Raw genomic sequence first — 12,145 nt, 5'->3', positions numbered from 1 at the left:
TTCGACTCTTCCTTGCACTACAAATTGAATGGACACAACACTCGTTGAGCAAGCACTGTCAGCTGTATTCTTCTTTTTGATCAGAGTGGAACAAATTTAAACTCAGCATCACTTGAGAAAAAAAGTAAGAACTATTATTGAAGCAATTCATTGATTCTCCTGCCTGCCGGAAAGTCTAGGACTATCCTCCGATGACACTTTTTCCATTGCGAATACCAGCTTCACGTCGAACCAATCTAATTTTCCTATCCTCCCAATTTCAGCTTATACAAAATCTACAAATAATGATTGCCAAGTCTCTATCATAACGGCTAGTTGACGTGAATTCTCCAGAAGCGCCGGGGGCTTCCTGGAGGATACGCTTCACGGGTATGCATCATTAAGATGTTATCACTGACGATGATTTCGTTTTCGCCGAATTGCAAATAATTGCAAACACGGCTGTCATATAGTGCGGCATCGATTTTCTTTCCAAGGTCTTCCGGTGCGTTGTTCAGACGCACTTCGGTGGCGTCGAATTTGGTACGGCTCTTGGGCCAGGGCTCGTGGTATCGCACACAAAGCTTCTGATTCTCAGGATGAGGGACCCACAGTGGCATTTCCCTGAGCACCGTTGCATTGAATGCGTCGGTCTGGCACTCCCATGTGACCGCCGTGAGTTGGTCTACGGTGTAATCTCTCTCAAGAACCTGAAGCAGTCGACGCGAAGACGCGAATAGTGTCTTTCCAGTTCCCTTGGGTGCGGGCACCAGTGATGAAAACATTTGGAATCTGTACGGATTGCTGTTAATTTTGGACGGTACAATACTGCGGCAACTATCAGCTTACCTAGGATATGCAGAAACACGCTTCTCATTTCCAGCCTCATCAGTGATGATTTTCGTATTGAAAAGACCATCGAAATGCATTGGCATGGCCTCGGCGCTCAACACGTTATTGAGGCCTCCGGTCTCGCTGCCTCCATCTTGTACTTCGAGTACCTTACCGAAAATCCATGATTGAACGTTACCCATTTCTTCAGCCTTTTTCTCGAATAGTTCCCTGTTGTTAGTGTCCTTGAATCCACGGAGGACGACTGGGGAGTTCAGCTCGCCAAGTTGACGCAGCTTCTTCATGTCAACATCGTCAAAGGTCAAACCACTAGATGCAGGCGCGGTGATATACCAACCGCATGGGTATGCGGGCTCAAAGTCAATTTCATCGTTGCCCCAGTGATAAATGTCTGATTTCTCACGGAAGTAGGAAGGTCTACCATTCTGGTAGACCAATTCATAATTCGGATCAGACTCTAGCTCCTGACGATGCTTGATGCTGAAAGAACCATCAGAAGACACTAGGAGCGTGCCATGCCATGGGCTCATTGCCAGTCCCGTGGTTTGTCCGATCACCGAAATGGACACTTTGTCTTGTCCATTAGATGGATGAATCGACAGACGAACGTGTTCAGTGAAGTTATCTCGAATTGCGGCAGCAAAGGCCTTGGAACGAAAGAAAAAAAAAAACATTAGCCATTCTGACCAACTTTGTCAAAATAGAGCTCAACATACCTTTCCACGAATAAGCATCTTTTCTGCTAGGATTGAGGCTTTCTTCTTCATAGCATTCTTTCCCAGTCCGGCGAACTCGGGGTTATTAGCAAGATCGAGGAGCAAAAACTTGCAGTATCCCCTGTATGTTGCAAGCACATTGTTATCGTTTGCTTTCTGGTCTTGAACATTATAATCTGATGGAAGATAAAGCTGTATCAATTTTTCTCGCAGTTTCGGTGACTGTGCCTCGTACTCGTCGCCAGTAAGAGGCTCCTCACTGCCAGTCAAAGTTGATATACGGACGAAGTGAATGTTGTCGAGCTTTCTCTCCGCAAAGGACCGTAAGCCACTTCCATAGTTCCAGACGTCCTTGCAGGGAACGCCAAGAATGTCTATTGGGTACGCGTTAGTATCATCGGACGTAAAGCATTCAAATCAAGGGAAATGACATACCGCTATATACGATACCATCAGAAACAATAAAAAGCTCAGCTCCAGGGGCATATATGCGCTCAATATTCTTGCACAAGCCATCCAGACACTGGAGAGCAACCTCCTCAGCCTTGTCAGGCAGAACGCCTAGCACCTTAGCTTGTGAATTTGGAGATTTGAAAGGAAATGCCGGCAAAACCATGGGAATCTTTTCTCCCTTCACTACCCGACGGTAGATCACTTGTGTGAATAGGGCTCGACCTTGCGAGCGTAGATCAGGCATGTCACCGGGAAGAGGCTGCCTGTAGCTGTCTATCAATTCAAAGATTTTATTACTCAGAAGGAGTGCCGCAGTGTCCAAGCCTTTTAGGACTTCAGCGTCAGTTGGGCCAGCCACACTAGCCACTGCGAAGCTGTTTTTCACATCCTTCTTAGTGTCTATGTGTGCCACATCTGTTGTGGTGTGCATCATAAGCTCTGGAGCCATCTTTCTCTGTAGTTGGGATTTGCGTCAAGGTTCAGGATATGAGGTCAATATCGACAAGAGATAAGCATACAAAGAGCAACGTCAAACTAATGACTTGGTACTTGATTGCAGAAGATTATTGGGATAACACGAGTGTGACGATGAAGATAAGGATCTTCCCAGGTATGTCGGTATATCAGATGATGGATTATATCGTTTTCTATACCTGAAGCTACCGGCCAACCCCGAAGGCGTCAATATTCCCTATGTCACAGCAAGGACAAACGACTTCCCAGGGTTCACACTCACTAGTGGATGCTTCATATGATTGGCATTAATCAGCCGCGCTGAGACTTGCTTCATCCAGATATTAGTCTGATCGATTCTTTGCAAATCTGCAGGGATCGCTCATGCTACCCGACCGCCACCTAGAGCAATGACGACTTCCAGGCGCATGAATGTAAAATGTGTGTTATGCAGGAAAAGAAACTTCTAAGACTGGAAGTAAGTATACCATATGATATCCACCATGTACAGAATTTGCAGAATAAGGCGCTACTAAAGCGTTTTCTTACACTTTCTTCAACCAAAATCTGGAATAGGAAGTGAGTCTGAGCTCGATTCGGGGGCCAAAACCATAGAAGCTTCGTTCATTACCTCATTGAATTGTATCATAATATGGTATTAATGCTTTTTTTACTGTGCCTTGAGGTTATGGCTAGTTTCTGATTGATTGAGTATGGTGACTTGTGTCTATTATCCGAGTCCCGGGGCCCTACTCTACACAGATCTTCAGCCTATGATTCTCCACTCATCAAGCCATGTGTACGCTAAGAAGAAGGGTATTCGTCTTTACGAAGATGATCATTCATGGAGTACAGTAGTACGCTTGTAGGAATGTCACCTACCGGATCGAGACATCACTGACTCGAATTACAATCACGACGTTAAATTACACTACACGATCCCATGCTTCAATACGGTCGATTTTGAGTTCGGAGATGCGGAGTGTATGGGGCCGCTCTTGCAGACATGGGACCATTAACCTTTTTGAAGACAGATCTCCGTTCATATCCTGGCTCGTATCTGCAAAAGTCCCGTAACTTAGTTCCTTTGTTAGGTGATACCGTCTTGCACCTGCATACTTAGCATATGTAAGAAAGTAGTAGTTTCGTCTGCCAATACCGGTGTCCTCCGCTTCAATTATAACTCAAAGTCCTACAGTAATTCATTATTGAAACACGGTATTGATATCGTAATCTTCAGGTTCGAGAAAGTACCTGGTGCCCGCTTTCATATCTTGTCATAGTCGAATAGTACTTCCTTTTAGAGCTCGACCAACCGTGAAGGGTTGCAATTATAGATCTAGGCTCACTGCCCTGCAGGTTCTCAATATCTGGCCACTAGAGAAAGCACACAGGTGGTTCTTATTTGATCACGGCAAACATCTCATTTTCAGGAATAGTTCGTATCCAGCTGAAACACCTGAATGACATGCAAATGATCCTTCGACGCTGTAATGGCGCCACATTGTTCTAGTTACGTGAAATATGTGAACCTCATTGGCTTTTCCGTAAGGACGGCTAGAGGTTGAGGAGGCCAATTGCAAGAGTGACCTAGGTCGAGACTGGACTAATGAATCTTATCCGTTGAAATTGGTCAAAAGTTACGCCGAATTTTGAGATTCTTCTAGATGACTATGAGGCTAAAGCAGTACCATACATAACATACCATTACTAGTGTGATGTTACCGTCGTGTGTTATATGACAGAACCCCGATGTTTTGGTAATAACCACTAGATGTAAGTGGTATTTTTCAGGACGCCAGGGGACATTGTCCAAATACGAAAATCCCACATAGATCAGTCGATGAGCTTTGTTTGAGACCAAGACCGAAAGGGAAACCGATGATGTTCTCTTTCTTCGAGACCGTGGCGAAGTAAGCCGGCCTTTGCCGGAATGTTGCTATCGATCTCGATTGCGGCAAAAGTGGTCTAATGCAAGACTTACACCTACCATTAATGAGTTGCAAATATGATAGTGACTTATTTCTCGATCTAAGCATTCAGCAGGGATGATACGATCGCCGCTACGCAATTATAAGCTTCATCAACGCTTCATATTCGCTGATGGCCTCGTAATTCAACGCGATTGATGTCGTCACGCAAGTTTTGAATATAATATTAAGCACGAACAGCTGATGAGTACGCTATTTCCTATTCAAGGATTTTTCACCGAGTGCATCGAAAATCACCGTTTATAGAATTTTCAGAGTCGAGACATTTGACAAGTGGGAGCCTGCAAGCATTACTTTCGAAGAGCATCCAGTCGTCATACAACTCGAGGCTCAGAGATTTGTTGAATTACCTCGATCAATTCCAAGTGCCCGAATCACACAAACAACACTTCTTTCTTGTATTCCACAACATCAACATGTCAGGTTCACCAACAAAGACTGTCGATGTCACCATCATCGGTGGTAAGAAATCATATTTCTAGTTGATGCTGAATATGCTCCCTAACAAGTAACTTAGCTGGTCCCACCGGCTTGGCGAGTGCCGTACTTGCAAGACAGCTTGGATTGACTGTCTGCATTGTTGGTGAGTTCATATCTTGGGATCTGTCAAAGTGCCTTTTCTGACCATCGTCCAACAAAAGACCAAGGAGATGAACCCCTCAAAGTCGGCCGCGCCGACGCCTTGAACAGTCGAACACAAGATTATTTTGATATGCTGGGTATTCTTCCAAGTCTGCAAGAACTTGGTCTGAAATGCAATAGTGAGAGAGTCAATGCTGTCTAGAGATATAATTACGACTAATAAAAAAACAGCAAGTTCGACTTTCGCAAATGGGGAGTTCATTTCTCGACAGAGCCACTGGTGGACGTCACTAAAGCACACCACATATCCAAACTTTCTCATGCTTGGACAGCCTGTTATTATGCAGCATCTTGCGAAGATTTTGGATACTCCAGTCATATACAAGAGCCAACTTCAAGACCTGATTGAGACAGAAGACAAAGTAACTGCTGTACTTGATAACATGATCGTTGAAAGCAAATATGTCATTGGTGCAGATGGAGCTAGGTCCAAGGCCCGCCAAATTCTGAATATCCCTTTCGAAGGTACCAAGCCAGAAATGGTGTGGGCCGTGCTTGACACATTCTTGGACACAGACTTTCCTTTATGTCCAGAAATCATTACCTTCCAAGTTGATGGTCAAGCAAGAGTATCGTGGATTCCTCGGTAAGTTTGTTTATCCACTCAACGCAGTCCTTCACAAGCGGGGATAACATCTAACCAACAACTCTTTCGAAACCTAGGGAACGTGGACTGGCAAGATTCTATATCTTATTAGACGATGAAATCACACAGGAAAATTCCGAGAAAGAGATTCGCAAATTCTTGGCCCCTTATAGGGTCGACTTCCCGAAAACAGAGTGGTTTAGCACGTTCGAAAGTATGAGCTTCTGTCTTATCTAACATATGAGCTGTGTTCCTCATACTGACTTGATTTACTGTTTACTAGTCAAGGAACGTCTGGCAAGGTCGTATTTCTCACCTGGCGGCCGTATTGTTCTCGCAGGAGATGCTGCCCATGTACATGCTGTCAATGGTGGACAAGGCTTGAACACGGGAATTTCAGATGCATTCGCCTTAGTTTGGAGGTTGTACCTGGGTACTAAAGGCTACGAGTCCTTGGTCAAGACCTATGAACTTGAGCGAAGACATATTGCTGCTGATGTGCTCTCCGTTGCTGCAAAATTGGTCCGTAGTACCTTGCGAACTGCTACAGAGTACGTGGAGATCGTGGAGAAAAACGCAGCTTATATCACAGGTAAAGTCTGAAGATACACTGAACGCTTTATATCACTGACCCCAATGTATAGGAGGAGGAATCAAATATTTGAGAGATACGAAGACCGTTTCAGGAGCGGATGCCGACCCTTTTGTACCAGGATATCGTTGTCCTGACCTGACCCTCACCCGTGGTGATGGTGCCACAGTTCGTTTGTATCAAGTTCTCAAATACAGCTCATTTACGATCCTCCGCGTCAATAACGCCGAAGTCAAGATTCCGGAGGCTGCTGTGCCATTCTCCAATGTCTGGGACTTAATCATTGACGATAAAGCTGCTGATGATCATACAGAAGAACAGGAGGTAGCTTCCAAAACGCTATCATATAATGGTACACCATTGCCTGAATGGGTTCATGGGGTTGTGATCCGACCTGATGCTTATGTAGGCTATGTCGGAGAAGATGCTGGCCAATACCTCTCAGGAATCTTCCAGAATTAGATTGTTATGATTACGGTTACATGTTATGTGGTCTATGTATCCAAGATGGAAAAACTGGATAAAATGATTTATTGCTTCATTGCGATAATATCCTTCTAGAAAAGCTCTCGCTGTGTATCTGTACATCCTGTGAATACATCAAAATTATACATTATACTCCTTGCAACCCCATCAAATAATGTAAAAGAATTATCATAAAAATTGATGAAGCAAATCTCTCTCTGGCAATAGTAAAGTGTATATTTTAAAGGCTGAATTTTAATTTGATTTTATCGATTGTACATTTGATTTTTCAAAATTGTACGACTTTAGACTCTATGAGCTACTTATCAAAGAGAGAGGTTTTCTCAACATGAGCCTCCGATGCCACAAGCACTTTTTTAAGTCGTTCACCACCGCTCTCACCAACAATGGGCTTGATACAAACTGATTGATCCACTATCACAGCCTGTACCTCACGAAACATCTTCTCATTATCAGTCATTCTGTGTGTTATATTCAGAATTGCTTCTTCTATGAGATTTGACAAGCTCTGAGACTGAAATGGCAAACCGGAAGAACAAGAGAAGAAATTTGGATTTTTCAATGCAAACCCTCGGAAGACAGGGTTTGTTCCAATGATAGCGGTAGTATCTGGTCTGTCGAGATGTGATGCGTGAAATATTGCCGTGATAGGAAGATCTACCTGACGTGCACCATTGAACGGGTCTCTAGAAAAGAAAAGATTCAGTACCGGGGGTGGCCCCACGACAGTAGTCGCCCAGGCAGAAGTTGCAGCAACATATACTCCTTTCCTTGCATTAATGCCCTTGTAAAATCTTAGTTTAGCCATTTCAGGTCGGCCAGGGAAGCGCGGCAAGTTGTAAATCGACTTACTTCACTTAGGAGAAACTTGTCAACTGCCCTCTGTGCATCGGGTGCCGAAACACCGAAAACAGCTTTAGCCCAGCTTTGGCTACGGTCATCGCCAAGTGAAGCCGTTCGTCGGTCCACATCCATGCCGATTCTAAACGCAATTGCTACAGTCTCTGGGGCGAGATCGACAAGCTCATCTAGTGAGTGGGAACTGGCCGCTATGGCAGCTGGTAGTTGACCAGCGCATGAGGCAACGATTATGGTCTTTTGTTCAGCCCATGTGTCACGTAATACTTCATCTTTCTCTAAAACACTGCAGAGGATGTCAGTAAGAATCAGGCAATCATCAATCCATGGTTTCTGGCATACGCTATCAAGTAACCTAGCTGAGCTGCACATAAGACTATAGTCCGTAAGACTACATCTGGCGAAGAGTCCGCTGCTAGCCGCTTGGAAACCTCCTCGAACGAGTCAAACTTGTATTTGGACCTTTCCGGCTCATTTAGAGTCTCAGTCACGAGCTGAATAGAACGAAGAGCATTCTGCAGAAACTGCCTCGTCCTATCAGATTCTTGGGAGTATGCGAAGAGTTCCTCAAACGGAATGTTCTTTTCGGTTTGATCACCAAAGTAAAGAATAACAGACTGATTTCTTTTTGTAGAACCCATTGCAGCAATGTTAGGGGACTGGCACTAATGCTTACAATGGAACCTGAGAACCTCGATTATCGAATTGAACTCGGCGACTATTTCTTATTCATAAATTACTACGTCTTGATATTGGGAACCAACGTCAGATGGAAAGAAATGGAATAGCTGAACGGGGAATCATGTTGAGGAAAAAATAAGTATTAGTTCAAGAACTAGGTCTCAATAAGCGTAAGAGAGTTAGGGCTAAGTGCGGTCCGCCTGGTCCCGCACGCCGCCCTGTGTAACATTACCAATCCGGTACCTGTATAAAGAAACGTGGTAAGCATGTATTGTAAGTACAGTATTGTAACCGGATTACGTTACCGCAGAACATCTTTTAACATCGTATTCAGGGTCCATACATGATATCTCATGGCGCAATCGCTGATTTACGGAAATATTTCATATAACGGTAAAGGAGCTATGAATAATTGAGTCATCTAGCTATCATTAGAAAAAATTGATATTCAATTGAAGAAGCGATTCCTTGAGTCAATCCGTCACCCCCCGTTTCTAGTTTTCAGTGTGCCTCGGAGCAAGTTTTACATTGTGAAATACAACATGGAGGCAGCAGAACTATTCAGTGTGAAAGGCCTTGTAGCTGTTGTTACGGGCGGGGGTTCAGGTGTGCATTCGATCTTTATCGTCCATTGTGGGCTTAGAACTCATTCTACCTTCCGCAGGTATCGGTCGTGCCATGGTGCATGCTTTTGCTACTAATGGTGCCGAGAAAGTATACATCCTCGGTCGTCGACTAGAAGCCCTTCAAGAATGCGCAGCTTTTAATCCCAATGTCATCATTCCTATACAGTGTGATATCACATCGAAATCAGACCTTCAGAAAAGCGCCGATAGAGTGCAACAAGAAGTTGGTTATCTCAATGTGCTCATTTGCAACTCTGGTACTGGAGGTCCTGAGTCAACCAAGCTCGGTCCTACAAGCACTCTTGATGAATTCATCAAGATAAATTGGGAACATGAAGTCGAGGACTATACAAAGACATTCGAGGTGAACACTGCAGGATATTGGTATACTAGTCTTGCTTTCCTGAAGCTTCTACATCTCGGAAACGAGAAAAAGAACATTTCGCAGAGAAGCCAAGTAATAGCAACATGCAGCACACTTGGATTTGGTCGCCTGGCACCGACCGCTCGGTTTGCATACGGACAGAGTAAGGCTGCTAGTACACATCTGATGAAGCAGCTGTCGACATCATTGGTTCCTTTTGGTATCCGGGCCAACATACTTGCCCCTGGCTGTAAGCATTGCCATCAAAGAATAAAAGTATCTGCATTTCTGACATACATACATACAGTGTTTATGACTGAAATGACGTCTGTAATGACATCAACTTCTTATGATGTTGGCAAGTTAGTCCCGGAAGGACGCGCCGGCGAAGACCAAGATATTGCTGGGATGATTCTCTATCTTACATCCAAGGCTGGAGCATACTTGAATGGGAGCGTGCTGGTCTGTGATGGTGGAAGGCTAGGCGTTGTGCCATCCTCCTATTGAAGTGAGCTAACAGGAGTTTTGGGGTTTCCCCTCAGCATACTGGATTGTGTTCTCAGTAGATCTCATAGAAATTGTGTCTGATAGGACGCTACTCTTAAACATAGAGTTAATGACAATACCTGTGATAGAGAACATCTTGTGGAGTCATAGACTGACAAAAACACGAGTCACTAGCTCAAGTCGTATCATTCATTTCATATCTATATGATGCAGTATTTCATGCCTTTGATAAAGTCTCAAAAAATGGATAGCACGGTGTAGTTCATTTCCGTGCAAATCTTACGAAAAGTCCACTTTTCTTCAAGTTTCGTTATATTACAAGACGGGCATATCTCATGTCCAAAGACAAAATAGCCTACCCTTTAGGGGGCGGAAAATGAAAGAAGAGTACGATGTATTATTACCATACGTCGGTAAATACGAATTTAAAACTACCAAGCTGCTAGTAGTATGTATGTTGACGTAATTGAACATCTCACACCACTATTAAAGCTTTTCCTGTATCAATATTAATCAGCTTCGACTGAACAGACATTTGACAAGTCTCTGAATTACCCCTCATTGCGAATTCTTCTTATCGAAAGATTTATAAGTGCAAAGTTCGTCGTCAGCTCAAAAGTAGGAATCACAACCAAAAGATCAAGAATAAGCAATCGATCCATCAAAATGTCCACAGAAACACAGGAACCCCCAAAGTATGAATGGCTCATAGTCGCTCCAGACTATGCAGATGTTCTCGAAAAGCGCATGGCAGTCAGACAGTACGTATGCCTTTCAAAACCATGTTGCACAGGCAATTTAATATCTCGAAAAGGTCCCACTTCGAAGGTTTGCAGCCAGGTCTAAAATCTGGCTTCTGGCAGATGGGTGGTGAGTGTCCAATAGACTCAAGATTAAACTTTGAAAACATTTCAAATTGACTGCTTTAGGTGCTTTCCTCTCTGACGTACCAAAAGAAGGAGAGCCTCTCAAAATCATTGGTTCCGCCATGGTAGCTCTTGCAGCAACAAAAGAAGAAGTCGTTGAACGATTGAAGGCTGATGTCTACAATGCAAATGGTGTTTGGGACTTGAGCAAGGTTTGCTAGATACTTTCGGTCTCTGGAAAGTTATATGCTGATGGAATTCTGAACTTAGGTCCAAATTTATCCCTTCAAATGGTTCCGGTAAAAGACACCAGCGCTGGATTTCTTTGATAGAAAGACAAGAGAGTACGATAGTAAGGATTTTAAAAGTGCACTTCACTTTGAATGATAGTCACCGTTATAATCCATTAACTGGTCCTTCGTATTTACATATCCTCGCTGCGTATAAGTTACTTGAAAGACGTTACATAATTCTCATATCACATCCCCTGATAACAGTGGCTACTTTGGTTGCTCGATTACATACATTTTATAGAAAGTATATGTTTATTGAGTACTCATGACATGTATGCACATTGCTAGAGAAGTAAAAATGCCCTCAAATCCTAATCCAGAAGCCGCCATAAATCTAGAGTGTAACCAATGGCTCGGCATAAAGAATGACAATTTCCTGAATGTTTAACTGCAACGCAGTCTTCTTGAGAGACAGGTGAACCTGATCCTCATCGTCATAGTATTTCATATCTTCAAGGCTTGCAAATTCCGTCTTTGCCACAAAGGTGAAACCATTTGAGCGTGGATCTTCGATAGTCGGACCCGCTTGGAGAGAAAGAATGTATGGTTTGCCATCCTGCTTGAATATCAGCCTACAGCAGCTCTCCCAACTTTCCTAACAGGAGAGGGCATACCTTTAAAGCTTCTGTAGATAGCCTCTTGTAATTCTCGGCAAGTTTGAGCTGATTTTCCTTCTCAGGTATCTTGAACATTGTCACACGGAGAATCGTTCCACCCATTTTAACTTTCGTTGGAGGCTTGCAAGTGAGTATCACGAATTGTGCCGGTTTGACTGGTCTAATGGTTAGTCGCTTCCATTAGGTGTATCACCATTTTATATCAAACAAGCGATCAGAATGAATGTAAATTTAGTGAGGGGCTATCATCATCTTCGGTAAAGTGCCTAGGTAACCCTGATAAATACCTGTACCTATTGCATGATGTCCGCTTGACAAATGTATTCGGAGAGTGGACTGAATCCGTATCTATCATCACCTCTAATCCTCGTATTTCCGTATTAATTACTCTGTTACATCAATACCTAGGTAGCGTGTATGATGGTAAAATTACGTTACTAGCGTTTTCAGGGCCATCAGACCGGGAATGCCGCCTTTATTACAAGTCATTATCGGTACCTGCAGAACATTACTCCGACACGTTTCATTATCCAAAGAGCCATTACGTAGTTGCGGGGCATACTCGTATCATCTTATCAAGCCA

At 43.6% G+C, this 12,145-nt stretch overlaps 6 protein-coding genes across 6 annotated transcripts; 3 read left to right on the top strand and 3 right to left on the bottom strand.

Annotated features, from left to right (window-relative positions):
* Positions 1-311: 311 nt before the first annotated feature.
* Positions 312-2,448, bottom strand: BHQ10_004731 (uncharacterized protein; the record flags this gene model as incomplete). The annotated part of the gene is made up of 4 exons (XM_040877129.1): positions 312-771; positions 829-1,478; positions 1,548-1,921; positions 1,983-2,448. The coding sequence occupies 4 exons, from the start codon at positions 2,446-2,448 to the stop codon at positions 312-314; spliced, it is 1,950 nt and encodes a 649-aa protein (XP_040733235.1).
* Positions 2,449-4,860: 2,412 nt separating this feature from the next.
* On the top strand, positions 4,861-6,726 carry BHQ10_004730 (uncharacterized protein; the record flags this gene model as incomplete). The annotated part of the gene is made up of 7 exons (XM_040877128.1): positions 4,861-4,906; positions 4,962-5,027; positions 5,086-5,205; positions 5,258-5,672; positions 5,750-5,886; positions 5,956-6,264; positions 6,317-6,726. The coding sequence occupies 7 exons, from the start codon at positions 4,861-4,863 to the stop codon at positions 6,724-6,726; spliced, it is 1,503 nt and encodes a 500-aa protein (XP_040733234.1).
* An 819-nt stretch (positions 6,727-7,545) lies between these two features.
* BHQ10_004729 (uncharacterized protein) lies at positions 7,546-8,249 on the bottom strand (the record flags this gene model as incomplete). Its single annotated transcript, XM_040877126.1, has 2 exons — positions 7,546-7,894; positions 7,951-8,249. The coding sequence occupies 2 exons, from the start codon at positions 8,247-8,249 to the stop codon at positions 7,546-7,548; spliced, it is 648 nt and encodes a 215-aa protein (XP_040733233.1).
* A 582-nt stretch (positions 8,250-8,831) lies between these two features.
* Positions 8,832-9,786, top strand: BHQ10_004728 (uncharacterized protein; the record flags this gene model as incomplete). Its single annotated transcript, XM_040877125.1, has 3 exons — positions 8,832-8,895; positions 8,954-9,529; positions 9,587-9,786. The coding sequence occupies 3 exons, from the start codon at positions 8,832-8,834 to the stop codon at positions 9,784-9,786; spliced, it is 840 nt and encodes a 279-aa protein (XP_040733232.1).
* Positions 9,787-10,452: 666 nt separating this feature from the next.
* Positions 10,453-10,873, top strand: BHQ10_004727 (uncharacterized protein; the record flags this gene model as incomplete). The annotated part of the gene is made up of 3 exons (XM_040877124.1): positions 10,453-10,547; positions 10,601-10,656; positions 10,716-10,873. The coding sequence occupies 3 exons, from the start codon at positions 10,453-10,455 to the stop codon at positions 10,871-10,873; spliced, it is 309 nt and encodes a 102-aa protein (XP_040733231.1).
* A 406-nt stretch (positions 10,874-11,279) lies between these two features.
* On the bottom strand, positions 11,280-11,664 carry BHQ10_004726 (uncharacterized protein; the record flags this gene model as incomplete). The annotated part of the gene is made up of 2 exons (XM_040877123.1): positions 11,280-11,501; positions 11,560-11,664. 2 exons carry the CDS (start codon positions 11,662-11,664, stop codon positions 11,280-11,282), a joined length of 327 nt encoding a protein of 108 aa, XP_040733230.1.
* Positions 11,665-12,145: the final 481 nt, after the last annotated feature.

This window comes from Talaromyces amestolkiae (genome assembly GCF_001896365.1).
Source record: "Talaromyces amestolkiae strain CIB chromosome Unknown scaffold8.1, whole genome shotgun sequence".
NCBI lineage: Eukaryota > Fungi > Ascomycota > Eurotiomycetes > Eurotiales > Trichocomaceae > Talaromyces > Talaromyces amestolkiae.
This window is presented reverse-complemented; position numbering and strand designations above follow the sequence as displayed.